Below are 23,837 nucleotides of genomic sequence, written 5' to 3'. Positions count from 1 at the left end.
ATACAGTCAAAATGAATCAATTATTATGAACTGTGATAGAAATCATATTTTATGGATAGTTTATCATGATATACTTTTTATTTATGGAAAAATTAAGTTTAAGATAAACACAAAAATAGAGTAATTTAAATATCTAATAGGCTGCTTGATACATCACGAGGCTCGGTTTCCGTATTAATACAGTTGTACCCACAATAAAAGCACGTATCTGCACCATGTATGTGTTGAAAATACAGTACAACAGCTATATCCGTGAAACGCGTGTAATCAATATTCTCAATCTGAAACTTGAGAATTTCCCACCTCAAATCCTCAAATTTCTCACTGGTGGGAAATTTCCCACTGGTTAAGAACCCCTGGCTTAGATAAATACAAGATGTAGATATAGAGAGAGTAAGTTGACGCGCAAAGAAAACGGTACTTTAGCTAGACATCCATGAACTGCTATTGCTAGTTCTTGGCAGATTTCAAATCGTCTCCTCAAAAGTTCACTAAACGTTTTCTATATGCATTCTATTTATAACAATTCAAATATGTAATATGTTCAACAATAAACATAACATATAACGACGATGTAGAAAATTCTGCTACAAAAAGAAATTAAAAGCGCCCTCTTTTGTTTTGAAAAATCTTCGAATACCAACAATTATATAAACACACAAAATAAACATCTATAATGTGCATACTCTAAAAGCAAGTGTATCCGCACTGTTGAGAGACCTGTAAGACAGTTGGGAAGTGGAAATATGTTAAACTGCAAGGGGCATAACCAGCAAGAAACAAAGGTCAAGGTTTAATTTTAGGGTTCATGACGCGTTAACTAGCTCAGCATGGAAATATGATGTTGTTTTTAAATACAAATAATAGAATAGATTTAATGCCCTTCAATGAGTTGTACCGACTTCAGTGTAAAATTTTAGCAAAAGAACAAACAGTTTTATTTACTGTAAACATATTTATTTGTCGGAAATTGTACTAGAATAATAATTCTCTCACTGTCGGTTTGAGTAGAATCTGAGATATAGAAAAGATCTGACACAGAGTTGTGCTACTCCGTACTTCATTATTACTATTGAACGAAGAACAAACATCTCCATTGTTACACACACCGATCACCTACTACAACAAATAGCATAATGACAAGTAAACATCCTAGTGACTTTAAAGTCCTTCAGGTTCTGCGCCAACGGCATCGGCAATGGCCTTACCATGAAGAGCTCTATCGTCCGCTGAAGTGTGCCAGAACAGTGGTAGAGGTAAAGTCTTCATTAAGGTTAAAGTTTTTGTGCTCGGAGTTACAGGCTCTCGAGGTGAGTAGGAAAAGTGCTGAGCATAGAATGAAATCAGACGCTGTCTACAACAAAGCACAGATCATTCAGCAACAGTTGCAGCCCGCTAAAGAGGTGAGAGATGTGAGTGGTTTGGTTGTTGGAAGGAAGGTTTTACTTTCTGTCTGTCATCTGAATATATAAATCTTACTGTTTGTTTGTCTGTCTGTCCAGTTATAGCGGTAAGGTTGTGGCAACAAAAAATCCCCTCCGTGCTAGATTTGAACTCGCAACACCCAAATTTCAATTCTACTAACAAGCACAAGCAACCACAGGGTTTAGCCCTTCGTATCATTCTAATGCTCTTACCATATACTATATACCCTTTTCGCGATCGCGCACATCAAATGTGCACTTAATTTGTAATTAATGTGTAATTACTAATTTTCAAATGTACCGTTTCAATTTCAAATGTACCACTGTAAAGGAAACTGCCCATATTTTTACTTTCCACAAGACAGTCCGACAAGAAACACACTGAGCGTTTTTCTCCAGAATATATATTTTAGCAATATGTATGAGTATAAATGTACATGTATAGCACTGTACAGTAGATGAGCACGCATGCAGAGAGCATGTGCACAGCACGACTCTGCTGTAACGATCGTAATAGCTTTCTTTATATATTGAGCCTTATAAACGCCGCCCCTTTTTTTGTCTTTTCTTCTTCCTTTTATGTAAATGTTTTTCACATAGACAATTGTATTATCTAGAGTGAGAATTACCTCTATATTCTCTCTCCGTTCGGTAAGACAAAGTATCAGACAAAGAAAGTCGGATATCTCATTTTTACGTTTGTAACAGTATCGCGAGGCACCAGTATCATCCATCAAAACTTTGAATACAACGAGTTTCTGCTGCAACAGTAACCTGTTTTATACGCACATTTCCATGCACTCATTGTTTTGTTTTCTTAACTCCTTTCAACTGCACAGAAACACTTTTCTCATTATATGAAGTTTAAAAGTTAAAATGGTAAATGTTGTCTACGTTAAAAATTTTTTTCTGTAAAAAGAATTTTTATTAACAGGGCAACGCTGTGCCTTCATCTAGCTTTTTATGAACTGTATTTGAAATTTTACGCATCTACTACACTGTCACAGTTAAAAAGCTGATACATTATTTTGACACACCATGTGAACAATAACTTTTTTTGCACAAAAGTTCAGCTATTCTTAAAATGTTTTTAAAATGACTCAACTTGTAATGGTTTATGGAAAAATCTTTACAAGTTTTGACTGCGCTGTCTCTTAGAAATAACCAAGTTGAAAACCTAGTTGATGTTAACTTACAGTAGATACTTTTATCTATATTCCTCGCGAGGCTGTATTCTGTCATAGGCCTATTTTAAATTGCATGGGAAGGACAACTCTTAATCTCTAATCCATCGTAAAATAAGAATACTTATGACCAATCAAGATTGGTAGAAAAGACCATAAGATACATAAAAGAAAAGACCCAATATTGAAACAAACTCTTTAGGATTTAAATATCATAGATGCAGAGAAATTGTGCATCATGGCTTGCAGGATCTTAGCAAAGAAAGATAAAGGTAAGTGTTACATACAAAAGCCTTGTATATGTAACTTTGCTTACAGATAAAAAATGCTGCTAAAAAGAAACCAAAAGAGATGATAAAAAATTCACCAAAAGTCAACAACATGTCAGTAGACAAAGCTTCAAAGCCGGAATCATTAAAAATTCACACGGCAACCTTTTATGATCGCCCAAGGATTGATTTATCTTCTAGCAGTTATTGCAAAGGAGCGAAAATTTCTTTGGCACTTGCTTACCGACAAAGCCAAATTCATTTGATGTACTTGCCTTTTTATACATTCAACTTGTCATGACGACATACTTCAGACAGGTCTGAGGCATGAGATCATGACTTCACTTGATCCAGTAGCTAACAACAAGTGCAAGGAAAAACAACTCCAATGATATTTTGCTCAATGGATATAGTCGAAAGAGGTATATAGACTCAGGAATTTGTCTTACTTGTACATGTACTTTGAGTAAGTTCAAGACATCAAACAGTAGCAAGTCGATGTAAGCACAGAAGTCATAGAACTACCACTAAAAGTCTCCTAAATGAACTGCAATAATAGTAATGTGATACCTCTATAATATTGTGGTGCTTTGTTTATCTTGCTAACATAATGTATCATGTTGCCTAGCAACAACTAAAGCTACAAGTGCCAGATATGTGAAACAATTGGCAGTTGACTCCCAGCATTTCAGGCTAGCCAATTTAGAAAGTTACTGTAATAGATTAGAATTTATAGCATTTCATTCAAGCATCTTGTTGTCTATTATCAAAAACCTGATTAGATGACTCTTAGATAACAGATTTATTTTTATGACTGTTGTGGCTGCGCAGTAGTACGTCTAGCCTCGGATTCTCCAATAATATTCTGTTAGCATTACTTGCGTACAGCTAATTATCACGGTTCTGCTCTCACCTACATTACATTTAACTTTATATCTAATTTATGATAGATTATACCATTTATAGACTGATAGGAACATTCTAGACTGTTTGTTGTTTGATGATAAGGAAGAAACTAAGGGAGGCAATGAAGGCACCCAGCAAACATCTCACACTGAGTAAGTGTAAAACAAGCCATAAAAAGGTATTAGTTTCACAAAAAACATACTAATAGTACTAGTTGAGATGATTCAAGTAATATCATTCAATATTACAATAAGTTCCTAATAGAATGCAGATATATAATAGCCACTGAAGTAGACTATATAAATAGATTCTATATAGGCCATGTATATGACTATATACATTTACTTTAGAAGTTATTTTAATATGTCAAGAGAGTGGAAGAAAATTCAAAGTGTGCGATAGCCTGTTACTTAAATATTCAGGTATTAATAAAGATTATTGAATGAGCCTATACTGGAGTTGTCTGTTTAATGTTGCTACAAGCAGAGCCTCTCATAGTTGTGTTTCTGTAATTGACAAATACACATAAAACTATACCGGCAGCAAACTTTTAGCAATGGTTTATAGAAACAATCCCAGTGGAGACATATCGGCTGGCTATATCCAAAAAGTTGACGCAGCTGTTAAACAGGCAATACAAGAGTTGAAAGTGAAACCTCAGTGAGTATATATGAACCAGTGGATTGCCATATGAGATACTTATAGCACTGCAAAGCTTTGTATCACCTCAAATTATCGGAATCTTGAAGTTGATAGAAAATAGATTCTTTTAGTAAAAATCTTTAACAAGAACCCTGTTAAAGAAAGTTTAGAAACTAATTTAAACACAAATACAGCTTTCTGATATTTTGATGTTTTCTCTCACTTTTGACATGTTGACTAGATGACTAAACATCCTGACTTTGTACCATACTCAGCTTTCATGGCGCTTTTTGACAACAGTTAAAATTTAATGGTGTCCAGTGTAGAAGCTTCTAAAATGAACATTATTACTACCGTTGAGACATGCTCACTCACTTTGTAAGTTCACATTATTTTATATTTGTCTACAGGTGTTACAAGTGTGCAGCTGTTGATAGAAAGAAGGCTGGAGTCAAACAGTTTCCATATTATACCGTAAAACCACTTTGGCGTAACTGTTTTTCTCTAGACCCTATAACTAATGCGGACCTGTACAGTGCCCTCTCACCATACGGAGATGTTAGTCCTGCCTTTGCTTTTAATCTGACTTAAATTTTACTTTCTCTGCTTGAACAGTAATTTTAGTTAACATCTGATTTGACAGCTCCAGCAGGTCAGTGACGAGATAAAATGTAATGTTTGTCGAAGTGGGATGAATTTGATTAGCTTTCATCGATGTTTACTAGTCGCGTTGTTATGGTAACAAAATTAAAGTCATGTAAAGATTATTTCTACACCTACGAAGCGGATATGTTTTTAATTTCACTTAAGTTACATCTTCCTCCAGCATTGCCTCATTATTATCATGTACATTTCTTCCCTCTTCATCAACTGAACTCTTGCAGCAACCTCATTCTTGTCTCTAGTCTCTGCGTCTTTTCCCGGTCTCCATTTACATGCTTCCTATTTTTATACTCTTCCAAAAACCTTTTCAAAAACTACCAAAAATATATTGTATCTAAAGATGATGTTCTTGTATTTTACAAAATGAAGAACTATTAATATTATCTGATCACCAAGCGATTGTGACTTTTCAAGGGTTATGCACGACCCTCATGCTTTCTACCCTCGATATCAAAGGTCACAAGGTCAAACCAGTTTTTTATTATCAGCTATACAAGGATAACATAGAACTGAAGGAATCAGGTGAGTGGAGGCTGGTGAACAAGAGAGTTCGTTCTAAATCAGCTGCAAGAAAAACAGCTCTCTTGCCAAGAACACTTCAACTTTAATGTTATACTGATGAGTCAATAGAAGAACTGCGAACTCTTTTGCTTTTATTTACATCAAATACATGCGATGAATACCCATGTATATAAATCATGGGTATTCATCGCAGACTACTTAAAGTGATGGTTTATAAATGATCAATACAAACAATGATCTGTTCTAGAAGCTGCTATTGAGACTAAGATATCAGTAGTTTTCATTTTGCGCCTTTAGAATATGTTATTTAGAACATTTCATTATCATAGCAAAGCATTAAAGCATTTTAAAGTAATAATATACTATGGTAGAAAGTTACTGCACTTTACCACAAAACCATAGTGCGATTGACTTGAAAATATGGAGGTGCTTCCACTATAAAGAAAATATTGCTAACTTCAATCATTTTATTAGCGTGTGTGAAGCTTTTATAGTACGAGTACGCTGGCATTTCAGTGCGCTGTGAGAGATAATATGGTGTAATAACTATGCGTACAATTATTTTTTAACTTGGTGGTTGAGTGGCCTAGTTGATCGCCTGCCTGTCTGCAGATTGAAATATATGAGTTCGATTCCCTCGTGTTGAATCCCTTTTCTTAACGCTCTTCGCGTGACTTTGAACAGACGAATATACATGGCTCTTATTATAGTAACAGTTTTTTATTCTTACAAACGTTAACCCTGTTACCTCACAACTTAATCGAAATTGCTTAATAATTATTGCTAACTAGCCGAATGGCCGGCGTTGCGTGGGAACTAATAACAGCTTATAAGCAGTGGCAAGTAATGTAGTTGCCTACCATTTTCCTTTAGTCTGGCACATGGGGAATGGTTCATTTAAGTAAGCTAGTGAACCAATTTACTAATAAAAGCCGTGAGAGCAAGCTTTAGTGATGCTGTGTAACTCAGAGTTCCATGCGTATGTTAACCCAGATAACGACTCATACCGCCCTATGAACCCCCATGCATTTTGCGTAGCTTAATTGGTTAGGTGATTGCCTAGTAAACGGGACGATTCGAGATTGAATCTGCTGCAATACGGATTTGTCATTGCTAGATAATAATCGCTATTGATGGACAGAACCGATCACACTTTGAGATTTATATACATGTTGCTTCTAAAGTGCTTCTATAGCTTTTGAAAGTTTTATAATGTATTCAGTACAAATAGCCAACACTATGCATGGCAGACAGAAAGCAATGTGTGATATTCAAATACGTTTGTCAACCAGGTTTGTATAACATGTCACTTAGCTTTCTGACACACTTTTCAGGTCCCGTTTTTCTCATTCCTTATCTTCGGTAATTTCTCTACCACACGAGTTTAATGTTATTTGCACCTACCGCAGCATTATACTACTTTATATCCAACAAACTATCAATGACAGAGTAAGTTTTTGCTGTAGGTATGTGTAAAAAATTCAATTAAATTGGTAGTTATACAATTTAACTTTTGATAACTGGCTAGTGATGCATTAATACAAATTTCTTACGAGCAGATAAGAATTTATTATATAAACAAAAATTACAACAACGTTCAGATTATTTGAAACTGAAACAAGAAGTAAGTAACTGAATTACTCTATGTATTTTATCCAACTTACTTCTTCACAGAAAAAGTTGTTGAAATAACAAGCCAGCCACTCAGGACATTAGCGATAGGATTAAAGCTGACAGCACTGTCATCAATATGGTTACTGTAATTGATATGCTGTTTGAGTCATCTTCATGGTGATTAAGATGTTTCTCTGCCTAGATTCTCGTCAGCTGATATTCATAAATCAACTTAGTTCCAAGTGGAACTTTATCTTTCCATTTGTTGTATTTCGGGAGTCGTCCTCTCCTACAGAGTCTATCATTTCAGTGGCACTTTAAGCTGGAATGATAGTAGAGAAATCTTGTTGCTATTAATAAGCCCTAGTTAATCATTCTACTAATATTATTACAGAGTAAAATGAACAGATATTCTTTGATGTAAAATTGTTACGCATTAAGGTTATTACGAATGGAGTTAACCAACTTATTTATAGCCCTTTGGTATAGAATGGCATCACAAAGGTCAAAAAGAGTTCAAACTTGTTGTACCATTTGTCGGCACATTGACAACATAATGACACCTGCTGAGCATCACTCTATCTAAACTATGTAACTTATTATTAGACATACTTGTCTGCTGCTCTTAAGAACTCTGCTTCTAGAATCACTTATTGTACTGTATATTTAAGTTGCTAATGTTGTCAATGTATTGGTAATTAAATAATCTCTCATGTAAAATCAACCTTTGGTGAACTTTGTCTTACTTTGGTGAATAAATTAACTACTAGAAATTCCCCTGTCATACAGCCCACGACCAAAGTAATAATGGAAAAAAGAAAGGGTACTGCTGGTTGTTGAAAAAGTAGTTACAAAAGGTCAGAATTCTACAAAAGTCAGAATTCTACTTTTGTAGAATTCTTTAGTTAGATGTTGTAGGCTTCGCCTACAACATCTACCAAAGAATTCTCTGAATCAGATGAGTTGTTGTTATTATTTTGAGTAGCGTGTTGTTGAACATTTGATGTTGATGGCTGCTGTAAGGACCTTCTATTTCTCCTCCTCCGTAATAATTGGGAGACGCATAGACGGCCAATGCGACGACGTGGTGTTCTGGGAGGTCGTATGTTCATGGTAGTTGTCAAGTTGTTTTGAAATAAAATTCAAAAGGTCAATTAAGCAAAACAAAAGGTTGTATAAAAATCAGACCTAATCTACTACTATCTCAAACTTATGTTTTAGAACAATAAAATAAATATTAATTCATCTGTAGACCTAACCTACTGTACGTAATTCAACTAACAACAACAATAAAGAAATATGTTTATTATATCTTTGAAATATAATATTAAAAGTAAAACGGCAAGCTGCCGTGTAATATACAGTTTGAAAGTTGGTTGTGTTGTGAATGTAGAATGGTTTTGACAGCTATATGTAACAGAACGCAAGCATTAGCATTCACGCGTCTGGAAGTTTTATGCAAACTGGAGGGAAACAAAGAAATATTCTTGTCATAAAGGGGCATTGTAGTTCCGCCCTAGCTTTTAGATAGGATGTAAAGAAATCTGGCTAATGTTCTAGATAATTTAAAAAACCTTCGGTAATTGGACAAAAACGTAGGCTGATAAACTGTGTACCACATTTTCGTACCTGTAAATCGGTCTACGCTTCAAACTGTCTACAATAATTACACAAACCTTCGGCAATTAAACAATGCCATAGACTGGTGAATTGTCCACGCTTTTCTTGTAAATTGCTGGCGAGTTAATATTTTTACTCTCTGTCGCACGGCTTTATCGGCATCTCACGTGCCGGTCTTAATTTTAATTACATTAGGCTTGTAAATTTTTTATTTCGATTTAAGGCCGAATTAATCTGTCTATTTATGTATAATCCGATCAGATGGGTTAGTTTCAGGGTTTTGCGGTAACCTTTCAAAGACTTGGTAACATATTTAAAAAGGTTTATATGTGTTTTGTATCGTTATTATATTTAAACGACTCTACACAAAAATGGTTAAATTTGTTGATGAGATTTCAGTACAAGGGTTTGCAACAGCCGTTAATGAATAATTTTTGGGAGTTGTGTGCACATGTGCATTTATCATAAATCTCCCAACCAATCGCTTCGCTCATGTTTGGTCGTGGGAATACCATGTGCTGCCATTCTTTCTCTTTAGTAACATACATGTACTTGTTATATAATAAACTGTAAAATAATTTATGATGAAGTGAAATATTATTAAGGTAAATATTTATATTAACTTTGGAATAATATGTCTATTCTTCCAACATCCTAAAACCTTGTTAATTTATTCTCACACCCATAATCTTAATATTCGTTTTTGTTGCCTTTTCTTTCTGACCATCTTGGTTATTCACTCTGGCACCCTTACATATTGTTGTGGAAGTCAGCGCTGACTAGCCACTAGCAAGTGGGTTCTGCGTACAAGTTGTCTTATACCGAATGAGTAATAGCTCTCATGCACAACTGTAATTGTTGCAAACAAAGGGTCTGGTAAATAATGGCTTTTATTCACACAAGCTCTATAAACATGAAAAGGTGTAACAATTAGAACAGTTCACTACAATCAAGCGCAATGCTGAAATGAGTTAAAGAATAAATACTCAAAACAGTTACACTTGTAAATGTAAGAATGTTAAGCAATATATATGTTACCAAAGATATACAAAGCTGCACAAAGGTAAGTTAATGTTACCGCACTGTTCTTAATGCAGATTATGAACGTAACTCTTAGTCTTTATTTCAGTCATTTGTAGAGGTGGAACGAGACACGAGACGTCTCGAGTATCGACCTGTCTCGTATCGGTCTCGTCTCGACTTAACTATTGCCAAACTCGAGACAGGAAGTAGAACTAAAGCGCCTGCGCACGGTTGTTAAAACATGGCTTCTTGCGGTAGCAACAACTCCATATATTGCAATGGATTGCGGGCAACTGCCTTTAAAGTTATACCCGGTCCGTTACTACCTGTTGCTACTGATTATGTTGGCCACTGAGTCTAATCATGTAGTCCGGACAACGGCCCTGTTATTTTTTAGTTCGGTTCTGTGTCGTTAAAACAGATACCGGGTCGTATCTAATTACTCTTCGGATAATCCAATTTAATAAATAAGACTTTTGCGGGTAAAATGTCTGTATTTTATCGTATCGTGTCTAAACACCAACTGCCCTTCATAAAATTCGGGCCTATTTTACGTATATACTACCAATCGTGGGTAAAACTTGCCCGGACACGGAGAAACGAACGAAAGGCCGTGTCGACCATAGTCCGTGCTCGGTTAACAATGACGTTTTGTTAACTCAATGTAAGAATATACATGTGCATGTATACAGTAATTAATATAATTTCATGAGTACAATTTAAATATAATTCACATACTACAGCTAATACACAAAGAAAACTTTAATGAAACGATAAGAATGAAAGTGTTATCGTGTGTTCTTTTAGTTGCGGTATTTCTTTGTAGAGTGACGGCTATCGGTTTCATTACACATTACATTAAAAAGTAAGAACTATTCAATAGATGGTAAAAATATACATGTACAAAGCAATATGTTTATAATAATTATGATCAATCAAGCTCAAAATTCTTAGAATATATAACTTCGGTATTTTAGAGCTGTTTTTGTCACATTTGTTTACAAAAACTACATGCATATCACTATTAAAATGTTGTATTTAAATCGTTTACACCAGGTGAAAATTCAATTTAAAAAGAGTTTTATTAATTTTATATATACCAAGTAGCTAGTACTTGTGTAGTGAAATCATCACCAAATGCTCATTATTTTACTGTCTCGTGTCTCGAATTTTTACAAGACAGTGTCTCGAGTCTCGTCTCGAGCTTAAAAAACCTGTCTCGTTCCACCTCTAGTCATTTGTACTCTGTATCGCTAGCTCTGTGCTCTTTGTTTTCCACCCCTTAACACTGAAGCACCTTTGCTTATATAGCAAGGGCTGAGTGTTAATTAGCGGAAGCTGGCTTTTAAATTATAGGGCTAATCTGAGAATAGCTGAATGCTTATGGCAATTAAAGCAGCTCAGCTTAGTAAATCCATCACAATATCACTCCCTCAGTCTATTAAGGAGCACCAACTATTATGAGAGTTGATGTATATTATCTCCCTTGATTAATTTATTGCTACATACACCCATTAGTAATGTGTCTGGCAGTTCATATTTCTAATACTTGTTTAAACAGAACCCTATAAATTAACTACCAAATAGACCTAATACAAGGGCAATACAATGCATTCATATTAAATAATCACGTTAATCTTCATTCATTCATCGTTATAGCTACATGTACACGTATGTTATAGTCTAACAAAATATAACACCATAGCGTACGTATGAACATATTGTTGAAACAAATAGGCTATTCAGTATAAGGCAAAGTAGAACATATTAACTCTGTTGGTCCAAAAATTGATACAAGCTTCAACATAAACAGCCATAATCTCAATTACGTGTTTTATAAAATATTGGGATGGAATGCTCATACGTTAATTAAAGGTTGACTTGCAACAAAATTCACATTACAGTTATTTGGTATCAAAAAATTCGCCATGTCTTACTCTATTGTGTTATAGGTGCCAAAATTGTGGGAATGTGATTAAAAGCTCGTAAAAGTTCAAAAACGAACAGAAAATCGCAGCCACACGAGACCGCCCTGGTTTGGATTCGTTTTCCAAAACGGCTAAAATGTGACGATTGTGTGCTAAAACGGCTAAAATGTGTGCGAGATAGTTTATGTTTACACTTTCATGCATCCTTATTCGTCGAAATATTTTCACAAATATACTTCACGCTTGCAATAAAAACCATGTCTATTGTTATTACGCGTCTATTTTATCGGCATCGTAATGCTGCAACTTTGAGCAGTGATATCTCAGAACGTAGCATAGAAATATGTTTAATTTTTTAATCTTAGCTTGAACGATTGCATATCATCCTCTGATAAAAATGATGAGCCTTTTGGTCCGCTATGATGGTCGAAAAATGCTGTAGAAACTGTTCGCGCCATATGGCGGGAATTGTAAGTCACATGATCAGATAATGTTAGTTTCAGTTCAAGTTTGATTTATTGCAAATAGCAAACACGCTTTCTCGTATCAAACTTGTTAATTTCAATTCGTCATAATGTCTAACGCGCCACATCGTGTTTGTGCAGCTGCCAAGCTGAACAGCACTTTTTTTCTTGGCCAAGAGCAGAGAAAAGACCAGACCTTCACCGGGCGTGGTGTAGCTGGATGTGACAAACTTTATTTATTCGCCCGCTTACTCTTACCTTTATTTTCGCCATTTTAAAGACGACATGTTTTCTAACCTGTTTGCATACTCCACGTGTTACCAAAGCACGTGAGTAATTTATTTTATGAACTACTTGTATTAATAGTAGTAACTCGGGTTATTTTCCAGTATTCTCCTAATACTACTGTATTAATCTATATTTAAAGGATATTTTAAGAAGACAATCTGTCATTATCATTTATCCCTTTATTACATTTATATCTATATTTTTAAATACTGTTAAGGTCTTTCCTCTGCCTGCAAAAAGAGGCTCTTTGTTTAGTTCAATAAAGAAATATATATATATATATCTATATTTAATATAACAATATTAATGTCATTTAATTGTAATATGATATTAGTATTTTATTTTTTTAATTACGTGTATTATTCTTATTATAATAGCAAAACTAATTCATACTGCATATCTATCTGTAAAACGTAATATAATAATCTATAATTGATAAAATAATGTTATAAGTTTCACGATTAATTTCGCCAAATTTCTTAACCCCACTCACTTATAGATATGTTATATAAAATAGTTATTGTTATTTTCTGGTATCATCGTTAATAGCATATTAATATTATTAGATGATTATTATTAGTATTAGATGAAGAGTTTGTGCCAACCACTGAAGACTGGGAAGAGTTTGAGCGCTATGTTGGCCAGCGTCAAACGCTCTCCAATTACATGTAAGCAATGATATACAGCCCCCAAGGATAGCCGACGGCTCTCATATGGGCGGGGTTTAATGATGGAGCTCTGTTGGGATGAACCCGAACACGGCACCCGAACAAACAAATATGCTGAATTAAGCCCCTTGTAAATTTACAAATATTATGAACTATAGTGGTTATTTTACTTATCTGTTGAATTCATTTTGTTGTCAAATAAATATAGTATCCCAATATTGTCACCATTATGATCAGTCCGTTGCCATTCGCAAGCATTCGTGATATTAATAGTCACAATCGTAAAATAGCTCAAATTTGGTTTTGTATTTAGATTTTGAGTATGAAAACTACACTGCACAACTTTGCCTCCTGTCCCATATTATTGGCCAGGTAAAATAATGTGACAACGATGAAAGACTTTGTCATTTTATATTAGGGGTGGCAAAATATTAATCAAAAACTAGGAAAAAAAGGCCGTTGTTCGGGTAATTTCGGGTAAATTATATCCAACTTTAAGCATATACCACGACTTTTTCCAATTTAAAAATTACTAAAAGTAGGTAACTTGAAATGTTTTATTTTGCATGGATCCATTATTTTGATTAGGTATCACCCCTATATTATAGAAATTAAAGGTTTGCTATTGTGAACCGCGGGGTCTACTGACTGAATGAGCTAATGAAACGATAACAGCGAGTCGTGTTTTCCAAAACCTAACAAGGCAACGCGACCGCCCCGCGAGAGTTGTGTTTGCTCCGAAACCTAGGCTAGCACAATCCTGACAGAGCTCCATCATTAAACCCCGCCTTTGTGATAGCCGTCGGCTATCCTTGGGGGGCTGTATATCATTGATGTAAGATAGAGCTGAACTTAGCCAAACTTGACAAAATATAAAGAATATCCATAGAGTTATTACTCACATTTTTATGTTTACAATATCATGGATTCTGATAAGGTTTTGTAAAATCTGTACCATGATTGCATGGCTATATATTTATTCTTTTCCTGATCAAGCAAATATGATATAATAACAGGAAATGATGTTGTACAAATCTTATTGCAAGTCAACTATTGTGTTGTGATTTCAGACCCGAATCCTCCTTCAAAGAGGAGAAAATAATAGTAAGTGTGACAGCACTCCAGCGACTATTTCACTGTCACGCCTGTGCCCTCCCCTGCTCATTCACGATGGTGCCAGAAGGCGGATGGGTAGAGTTCAAGGTTACATGTGCCTCCTGTCACCAATCGTACACTTGGGAAAAAACTGCCAGGGTGAACAGAGCTCACGTCATCAACCCCCTGCTGGCAGCTGCATCACTCTTTTCTGGCGGATGCCTTACGCAGAACCTCCATTTTCTGTCGCTCCTGAACATCGCAATACCAAGCCACAGCGTTTGCCCCTACCAACAAAGAGAATACTTACATGGTGTGAATGTTAATACTTACCCATAAACTTGGAAAATGTGAGTAAAAGCTTGGCACACTAATTGAATAACGACATTTGCAAACAATTTTTTTCTTGAAATGAAAATATGTCGTCCTTCAAGCGAAATATATTATAATTTAAAATTTTGATTCTTCATCATAATATAGCACAAAAAGGGGGAAGAGGATTCTACATTCTTAGTCTAATGATAATGATACAAATTAATCTTGTATAATGAAGTTTTACAATATTTTACAGTGTATTGCTGAGCAGTACACCCTGCATAACGAGGGATTGATGGTAGCAATCGATTGGGAGCTTGATTTGGCAGGTGATGGTAGATGCGATAGTTCGGGGCATTGCGCACTATACGGGGCCTACACTATGATGGATCAGAGCTGCGGTTTAATAGTCAGCAGCCATCTTGTCAAGGTAAAACTTTGACAGTTTTTACTTCACAGCCTGACAAAAACCCAAATCTTTTAGTAGTTATCAATACATAAACATGAAGTTGCTGATCTAGCTAAATAATTCATTCAAATAATGTGAAAGTGATTGTTGGTCGTAACTTTCTTTACTTTGCAGTCAACGGAGACCACCAGTTCTAATGCCATGGAGCTGGAAGGCTTCAAGCGATGCCAGTCCGATCTAATTTCCCACGGTCAATCTCTTGATCAGACAGAGCATACCTAGCATCTCTGAATAGATGCATTATACCATTGTTGATTAATGCAACCCCATCAGCATTTGCGTAGGCGGTTGCATCATTCTTTGTGAGACATCCTTCTACAAGAATATAGCTCTCATTCGGATGCGTAAAAATATCTTGAGTTTCGATATTGATACGGATTTCACCAGGGTTGTCTAGGTTAGTTCCTGTAATTGGTTCATACTCGTGGTATTCGTATTCTTCAATAAGCTCGCCTCTCTCAACAGGCGCTGTGATGTTTAATATATTCGCCATTTATTATATACATTTTTTATACAATCTTTAATCCACTTCCATTAAGTCTACGGACAAGTTTTTCGATAGCGATTATATCTTTTCTTTTACCGGAGCCAGAAATGAGGTTGTTTAATGAAGGATTAGGTGTGACTTTAGTAATTGAGCTGGCAATCATGTTTTCTAATTTTGCTTTAAACTCCGGTCGTGTGCTTCTTTGTCTTACCTTTGAAATAGTGTTTGCTACAGCGTCAACAATCCTTTTACCCGCTTCATCACCAGCCTTTTTAGCGGTAGTCTCTAACAACGTTTTAGCAGCATTAGATGCAACAGTCTTTTCGGTTTGGCTGCTGATAGCTTGACCCATTAGTTGGGCTATGTTGCTAAAAAGCCCCGTGCCTCTAGGAGGATGTTTATACATTCCCATGCTTCGTCTGAGAGGCCATCCACGGTTTCGTATTATAATCATCTTTTTATTATAAGGCAAGAGATAGCTTTTTGTACTCGCTCTTTTTAATGATTTTACGTCTTAAGAGTTCGTCTAAGATGCTAATCATCTCATTGATTACACCCGTGTTACCAGCCTGTCTGCTCGCTCGCAGCAGTTCTAACCTATCAATTAAAGCGGTAGGGTCTTGAGGTAGAAAAACCGTACCACTACCTTGAAAAGATTTGTTTTCCCAGATTGGTTTAACAATTTTAGCCCACTTAGCTCCTCTGTTCGACTTTGGATGTCTAGCGCTGGGGCCATTGTCTCGTTTCATAGCATCAGTAGCCCAAAGGATTTTAGCATACTCTATGAAGTCTTTTGCTGTGTAATTATTGTCTTGCGGATCTTTACTCTGTATCAGCTCCCACAGACCAGGTGTGCCCTTATACCGGTCTCCTTCAATTATTATATCATTGTTGTCAATCTCAACCAGTAATCGTCCTATGTATGGTTCATCTTTTTCCATTCTAATTCCAAAAACGGTGTCATGATCTTTGTCAGATCCTAGAGCTCGCATAAAGCTAGACGATGGCATCGATCCATACAGCTGATGTCGACTTGTATCTCTTGGTACAAAGTTTTCATACATTAGTTGTGGTACTTGAGGCGCACGAGGTATTTTACGGACAGCATCAACAACATTTGTAAGATTGTCAGAAACCACCCGTTGCGAGTCTACAACGGGTTTAAAAACATCTTCCCAGTTTCTTTGAGTAGAAATTTCTCCTAATCGCTCAGACTCACTAGCTTCCTGGATGTCACGTTTTGTTTTTAGATATTCACGAACAATCGCGTCTCTTTTCTTTGGATCTTTTATTTTTAAAAAGCTCATGTTTATTATAACCCGAAAACGCGAACGCGATTGCGTTTTACGTTTTTAGATTTATGATTGACTCCGTATCAACCCATGAATTAAAGCTCTCAGGATATCCTAACCATTTTACTAAAGACTTGTTACCACGCTTACGAATTACTCGCTCGATACGGAAAGTATCTTGAGTTGATTTTTGTAGTTCAGGCTCATAGAATGACCCCTTGATGGCTTCACCGTCTAACCCCGCAATTTTATAAGTAACAGGGTTTGTGTACTGAATACTCATTATTTTGAATAACTCTTCCGTCCATCTAGGTGTATACCCTTTTTCAAAAGTCCCTTTCTTCCTCGTAATTCGAACAGTGTCTCCCACTTTTAGCTTTGGCTTTCTCGCAGGCTTTAACAACGGATAAAGCCTCATCCTGACAAGATCTTCATTTTGTTTCTTACTAGCTTCCACGGGTGTCATACCTGTAGACGAGTGGACAGTGTTATTATACTGTTTGACCAGGTCAGGTAAAACGTTGATATATCTTCTCGTGTTGTTAGCGGAAAAATATTTGTACATTCTCTCTTTCATTGTCCTATTCCATCTTTCTACCACCACAGACTTTCCTTCATTTTCGGTGGAATACAATGGAATGATACTTTGCACCCATTGGTTGTAAAACTCTAAGCCCTTATCCACCCACAATTTTTTGGGTTTTCTAGACTTGAATATCTTTTTTAGCTCTCGGGCTACTCCTTCACCCGTCTTGTCTTTTAACGGAATTAACCACCCATACTTGGAAAAAACGTCAATCACAGCCAATAAAAGTTTAACACCACCATTGTACTTGGATAAATGACTCATATCTTCTAGATCAACCGCCCATGTGTCGTCAATACCTTCCACATAAACTCTACGTCTTTCAAAGTTATGTCTAACGGGCTTGTGTAAATGTTCAGCCAACTCATCAGTCCATGTTATTTTTTTTTAAGTCCCCAGCCAAATCTTTTTTTAGCGTCAATGGCGGTGCGAGCTAAACTTCGATGAAAGCGCTCGGATAAAGTAGGGTCTATGATAGCGTCTAATGCCTGAAGCATGTCTCTGTCACAAATCTCATTACGGGTCTTAGTGTCACGATGTTTCGCGTAACAAAGGTCATGCTCGTACGCGATGGCATCATCTCTATCGACGGGCTTACTCCAAGACTTTGGTGTGCCATCGGGATTTAATCGCTTGTTTAATTTAGTACCAGGTCCGAGAAAGTTGTGACCCGGTATATGTATCTCAAACGGAAGTTTGTTGATCAGGTTGTTGACCAAGCCTTTGCCTCCCTTTATAAACTGGGTCTTTTTAGATCCGCAAATGGCGCAGTTACCAAATCGCATCGGTTGTCCATTTTTTGCTGCACGCTCCCCTTGTTGAAGTGTATTAGTAGAGCGTTTACACTTTAAACAGTACATTTATTATATAAGTAAATGGAAGTATACGATTTATCATGGAGATCATCTTTAAACCGACGCAACCACGAGCTTCTACCTAAGAGTATAAGGGGTGTGATAGTCGGCAAATCAGGATGCGGAAAAACCACATTGCTTACCAATTTGTTGACCAGACCGGGATGGTTAGACTACAACCAGCTGTATGTATATGGCAAAAGCCTTTTTCAACCTGAATATAAGATTTTACAACGGGCTCATGATCTTGGATTGTCTAAAAAAGACATTGTTAGTGTGTATCAAAATCGTGATGAAATCATAAAGTCTGGGTGTGAGCCTTTAGAAGTGATGGAGGCAATGGCTAAAGAACATAAAAAAAATTATCCTATTACTTGCCAGTTTTATGAGTCAGCTGATGATGTTCCCGACCCTAAAGACATAGACCTAGAAGCAAACAGTCTAATGGTGTTTGATGACTTGATGCTAGAACTGCAGAACCAATGCGAAAAGTACTACACACGAGGAAGAAACAGCAATGTTGACTGCTTTTACCTCTCTCAGAACTATTTTAAGCTTCCTCGACAAACCATCAGAGAGAATGCCAACTTTTTTTGTCTATTTCCACAAGATGCTAAAAACATAAACCACATCTACAATGACCATGTGGGTGGGGACATGTCTAAAGATGATTTTAAGAGGTTATGCACTAAAGCTTGGAAAATACCTTACGGGTTTGTTACCATTGACCTATCCAGTAACAAGTCCAATGGCAAGTACAGAAGCGGTTTTGATGATTTTTTTGTTATAGAATAAATGGAAGATCTACTGAAAGAAATCAGTGCTAACACCGCTCCAAGGACATCCATGTCTTTTTTTGTGAGTGATAACAAAACACGATTTACCACGACATTTAACCCACCCATAAACCTTGACCCAAAAAAACGATATGAAATGGCACTTGACAACATTGAAACGTATTATTCATTTCCAAACATTGATGAGACCCGGCACCAAATTTGGTGGACATCTCAAACTGGGGCGCCTCAACGAAAATTTAGTCTTCCGACAGGATCTTATGACATTCAGCAGATCAACTCAGCTATTAAAAGGGAACTTGAACGTTTAGTAGGTGATGACAAAGACGGTATCACTGTACAAGCCAATTCTGTGACACTCAAGACTATTTTAAAAATAAAGCACGGGTACCGAGTAACTTTTCCAGAGCAAGGTGGTTTACATAAAGCACTGGGGTTCACAGCTGGAAGCTATCAAGCTTCCTACACCGAGTCACAAAATGTAGTAGACATTCTAAAGGTCAACAGTTTGCTCATAAATGCTGACATTATCAGCGATAGTTACGTAAATGGTAGTCAGCAGCCAGTCATCTATTCTTTCTTCTCCAATGTGGACCCAGGCCATAAAATAGTTGAAAAACCTTACAACCTTGTGTACCTACCCGTACACGTCAGAAGCATCCAGAGCCTCACAACCACCATTACTGACCAGGATGGTGAAACGCTTAACCTACGCGGAGGGCGTGTAACCATTCGATACCACCTGCGAGAAATTTAAGTATATAATAAATGCCATACATACAAACTAAGATAACCATTTCACAAGCGCAAAAGGATAAGATCCGCAATGCCATTGCTGACGGTGACGATCGCATAGCAATTAGGTTTAGCTATCAAGACTTGGTAGATGGGGACGATGTCATCGCCTTGACTAAAACACAAATAAATACTATGCAAAAGGCTGCAGCCAATAAAAAAGTTGTTACAATCTCGATGAATCCTGCTCAGCTCAAAGCTAACAAAAAGATTGAAGGTGGATTTCTTAGCACTTTGGTGGGGCTCGCTACCCGATTTTTACCTGGAATTTTGGGATCCCTTGGGTTAGGGGCACTCTCTGGAGCAGCAAGCGCTGGTGTGCAAAAGGCAATTAGTAAGTCTGGATCCGGATTGTTTCTAAAAAAAGGTGGACACCTATGTACCATGGAGACAGATGGAGAAGGTATGTACCTACGGAAAGCAACTGGCCCTCCACGCGCTTTGTCATCTGCTGGTGATGGTGTGTATTTAAGAAAAGGAAGTGCAGTTTCGCCGGTTGGTAGTGGGTTGCTGTTAGGATCAAACAGCCCATTTAAAAATATTCCAATACTCGGTGCTATTCTGTAATAGTTTTTTTGCATTAGTTTTGTAAGCGTATGCTTATAAAACTGTTTAAACATATTTGTAGTACAACTTATAGGTACCTTTCGTAAAGCCTATGGCACTTGAACTGGTTATACGCATAGTGATAGAAGTTCCTGCAGGCACGTCGAGTGACAATGAAGTTAAAGAACTGTTAAGACTGTAGGTCTTTGTTGCGAGGGGTGTGCTTTGTTCTTTAATGTCCACTAGTAATGTCAATGGTTGGTTGCCAGTACGCCTAGCATTCATTCCAAGGTGTAAAAGACGGATTGAATAATGAGCATTAAATTTATTTGACTTAAAAAGCCAAGCTTGTTTATCACTTGAAAAAGCGAGATCACTTGGTATGTAACCCATTTCACTGCAAATATTTGTTGCTTCAATGCCATCAATCCTATTATCCAAGAGCGTGTGCACTTGGTGGTATGTTTCTTGTGCGACTGCGGATTCAACAAGTTCTCCATCAGCACCAGTTAAGACAAAATGTCCTGCTCCTCTCGAATTGGTGATCTTGTCAGCCTTTCCATCAATCATTGTTTCAACAGTTGTAGCCACATCTGTCAACTTAGCTGTGGTCTCAACTACGTTTTTGTCATCCCCACTGACCAAAATATAGTCTTTGCCACGAGACTCTGTCAACCATATCTCTTTGTCATCGACATATTTTTTGGTTGCTACATCTTGATCATCAGCAGGGTCAACGACTCTGGATACTCTGTTATTACCCATGTCTAATGTACCAGTTGCTGATGAAGCTCCATCACGACGTAAATAGTTGTCTAACTTAGCTTCAACATCAGCCTTAGTTGCTATGTCTGCTAGTTTGGTAGCAGTTTCAACCACTTTTTTGTCATCCCCACTGGCTAAAATATAATCTTTTCCTTTAGATTCTTCAAGTGTAATCTCTTTGTCATCGACATAAGCTTTAGTTGCTATGTCTGCTAGTTTGGCAGCAGTTTCAATCACTTTTTTGTCTTCCCCACTGACTAAAATATAATCTTTTCCTTTAGATTCTCCAAGTGTAATCTCTTTGTCATCAACATATTTTTTGGTGGCTGCATCCTGGGCATCATCTGGATCAACAACCCTAGACACTTTGTTAATTCCCATATCTAATGTACCAGTTGCTGATGAAGCTCCATCACGACGTAAATAGTTGTCTAACTTAGCTTCAACATTAGAGATATTAAGACCGCTCTTACGCCGACCTGATTCTCCACCAAATTTGTACACCCCGTTTTCTGTCATTTATTAAAACAGATCATTCACCACCTCTTGTGGTTGTCTACCTTTGGACAGCTGCTTCAAAACGTACAAACACGAGTGCCCACAAAATACCTGGTCACTAGGCTGTACTCATTCTGTGTTCCAACGTATAGGACTCTTTAAGTAGGATACAATTTCATCCGGAGGGTTCAACCCAAAGCTGTCAAAGTAAAACTTTTGTTTACCATTTTTATACCAAGCTACCCAGTGCGTTCCATCACCATCAGATCCATCTAAATTTAATATCCCACATTCTTTAGAACGAGACTTTTTTGGTAATGCATTTCGCATAAAAACACCTCGAAAATGATGATTTTTTAAAGCTTTCACAGCATCCATCAACTGGAAATTGGAGAGGCTTTCATTCGGTAATACTATATTGTCTATTGATATCATTTATTCAACAGCTGTTGCAGTTCCTTTTTCTTCATTCTTGAAAATCCCTTGATTCTCTGTTCTTCCGCTTTGGCTCTTGAGTTTTGCTAATGACGCCTTTTCTCGTAAGATCATTGGCTTTCCTTTTAAACAATAAATCTGTGATGCGTCGCTAGGTTTATCATATGTTGGAGGATGCACTAACTCAAAAAGTTCATAACAACTTATCAAACATTTCAATTGTTCATTGTCCCTGTCACGATAGTTAAATATTCCTAAAGTTCTCGCTCTAAATTCAAGTTTTTCCCGTTCCATTTGTTCTACCAAATCTTTATGTCCATAAGCCAGTGTATGTATTCCGTCATCCATGATCACTCGCTTGTCGTCATCAGCTGATAGCGCTATTTTATTAACTTTCTCCGTGTGTATATTATGCTTGCGACTACGGAACACCGTCATACTGCGATAAACGTGGGAGCCGTTGTAAGCATCCATAACAATATCGACGTCGATATTTTCTGAATGCTGCTTAATTTTTGATGAATCAATTTTTATTTTACCATCATCAACGTTTACTCCCTTTCTACGGTATGAGAGCATCTTGGTGTGAGACTTCAAACAATTCAAGTAGTCATCATAGGTGATACGATTTTCAACAACAGCTCTTTTAACACCCTTGCATCGTTTCTTTTCACAAACATGAGTCGTGCCGTCTATCACACAATTTTTATCATTACATCCTTCTAATACATGCGAGTACAACTTGGGTCTAAGACCTACGAAGTCTGTGATCTGTTTGCCACCGGCTTCATCCTTAAACTTCCCAATCACCTTCTTGTTTACACCAGTCTCAATGCCTGAAGGATGGTCTTTCGGGTAGTTGCTGGTGTCAAATCTTTCGCGTACATCCGACTTAATATCTTCATAAAAGTCATCTGTATGTATGTGATAAATCAGACTGTCCGTGTCCGTAAATAGCAGCTCGGCTCTGTTTCTATACTTAGGTTTGATATAATCGTAATGAAAGTCATACATTATTGTCTTGCTGATATCTAAGATCGCGGATCCCAGATACACAGGCTTATCAAAGTATAGACTCGTGGTCTTCATATGAAATGCTCATTAAATATTGTACGAGTCTCATAGTTGGGTTGAGCGATATGTTCTCTCGCTTCATTTTCAGTAGACACTAGCTTAATATTGCTGCGGTTTCTAATGTTCTCCATGGTTTTACCAAATACGGAGTTGTTCATCAGCTTGAAAAAATCCTTCTCAAAGTCGTTTTTAGCCGCTGCTCTGAGGGTATTGTTCTTAGCTATGTATTTCGCCAACGCATCACTCTCTCTAAAAGTAATCCCCCCATGAATCTTCTTCAATACGAGACCGTTTTTCAACGCTTGCTTGAGTAGTGAGTAATGTACTACGTATCGTTCTTTATTTTCCAGGGTTGGCACAAGTTTTTGAACTCCGTTTATCGTCTTTCGTTCCGGACAGAATGGATATTCATTGTGTAAGTTGTGGAGCTCTTTAGGGTACTCTAAATCAACATCAACCATGCACGGCACGTCTTGCCAGTTTTCAAGCTGTTCATCAGTCATCCACTTAAAATCACCTACCGGCAAAAGTCTACTCATCGCATCACCGTATAAATTGTTGGCATCAACATATATGATGAAGCTATCGGGTTTGCTTTCATCGTAATTCTTCAT

The 23,837-nt window shown here is 36.9% G+C and overlaps 1 protein-coding gene across 1 annotated transcript; it reads right to left on the bottom strand.

Annotated features, from left to right (window-relative positions):
* Positions 1-16,042: 16,042 nt before the first annotated feature.
* LOC137390386 (uncharacterized) lies at positions 16,043-16,888 on the bottom strand. Its single transcript, XM_068076718.1, has one exon. The coding sequence runs from the start codon at positions 16,886-16,888 to the stop codon at positions 16,043-16,045; it is 846 nt and encodes a 281-aa protein (XP_067932819.1).
* Positions 16,889-23,837: the final 6,949 nt, after the last annotated feature.

This window comes from Watersipora subatra, chromosome 3 (assembly GCF_963576615.1).
Source record: "Watersipora subatra chromosome 3, tzWatSuba1.1, whole genome shotgun sequence".
NCBI lineage: Eukaryota > Metazoa > Bryozoa > Gymnolaemata > Cheilostomatida > Watersiporidae > Watersipora > Watersipora subatra.
The sequence above is the reverse complement of the archived record's forward strand: the minus strand, read 5'-3'. Positions and strand labels throughout refer to the sequence as shown.

What these genes read in the sequence shown, in the direction of transcription:
- LOC137390386 (XM_068076718.1), bottom strand. Translation starts at nt 16,888, where the DNA reads ATGAGCTTTTTAAAAATAAAAGATCCAAAGAAAAGAGACGCGATTGTT.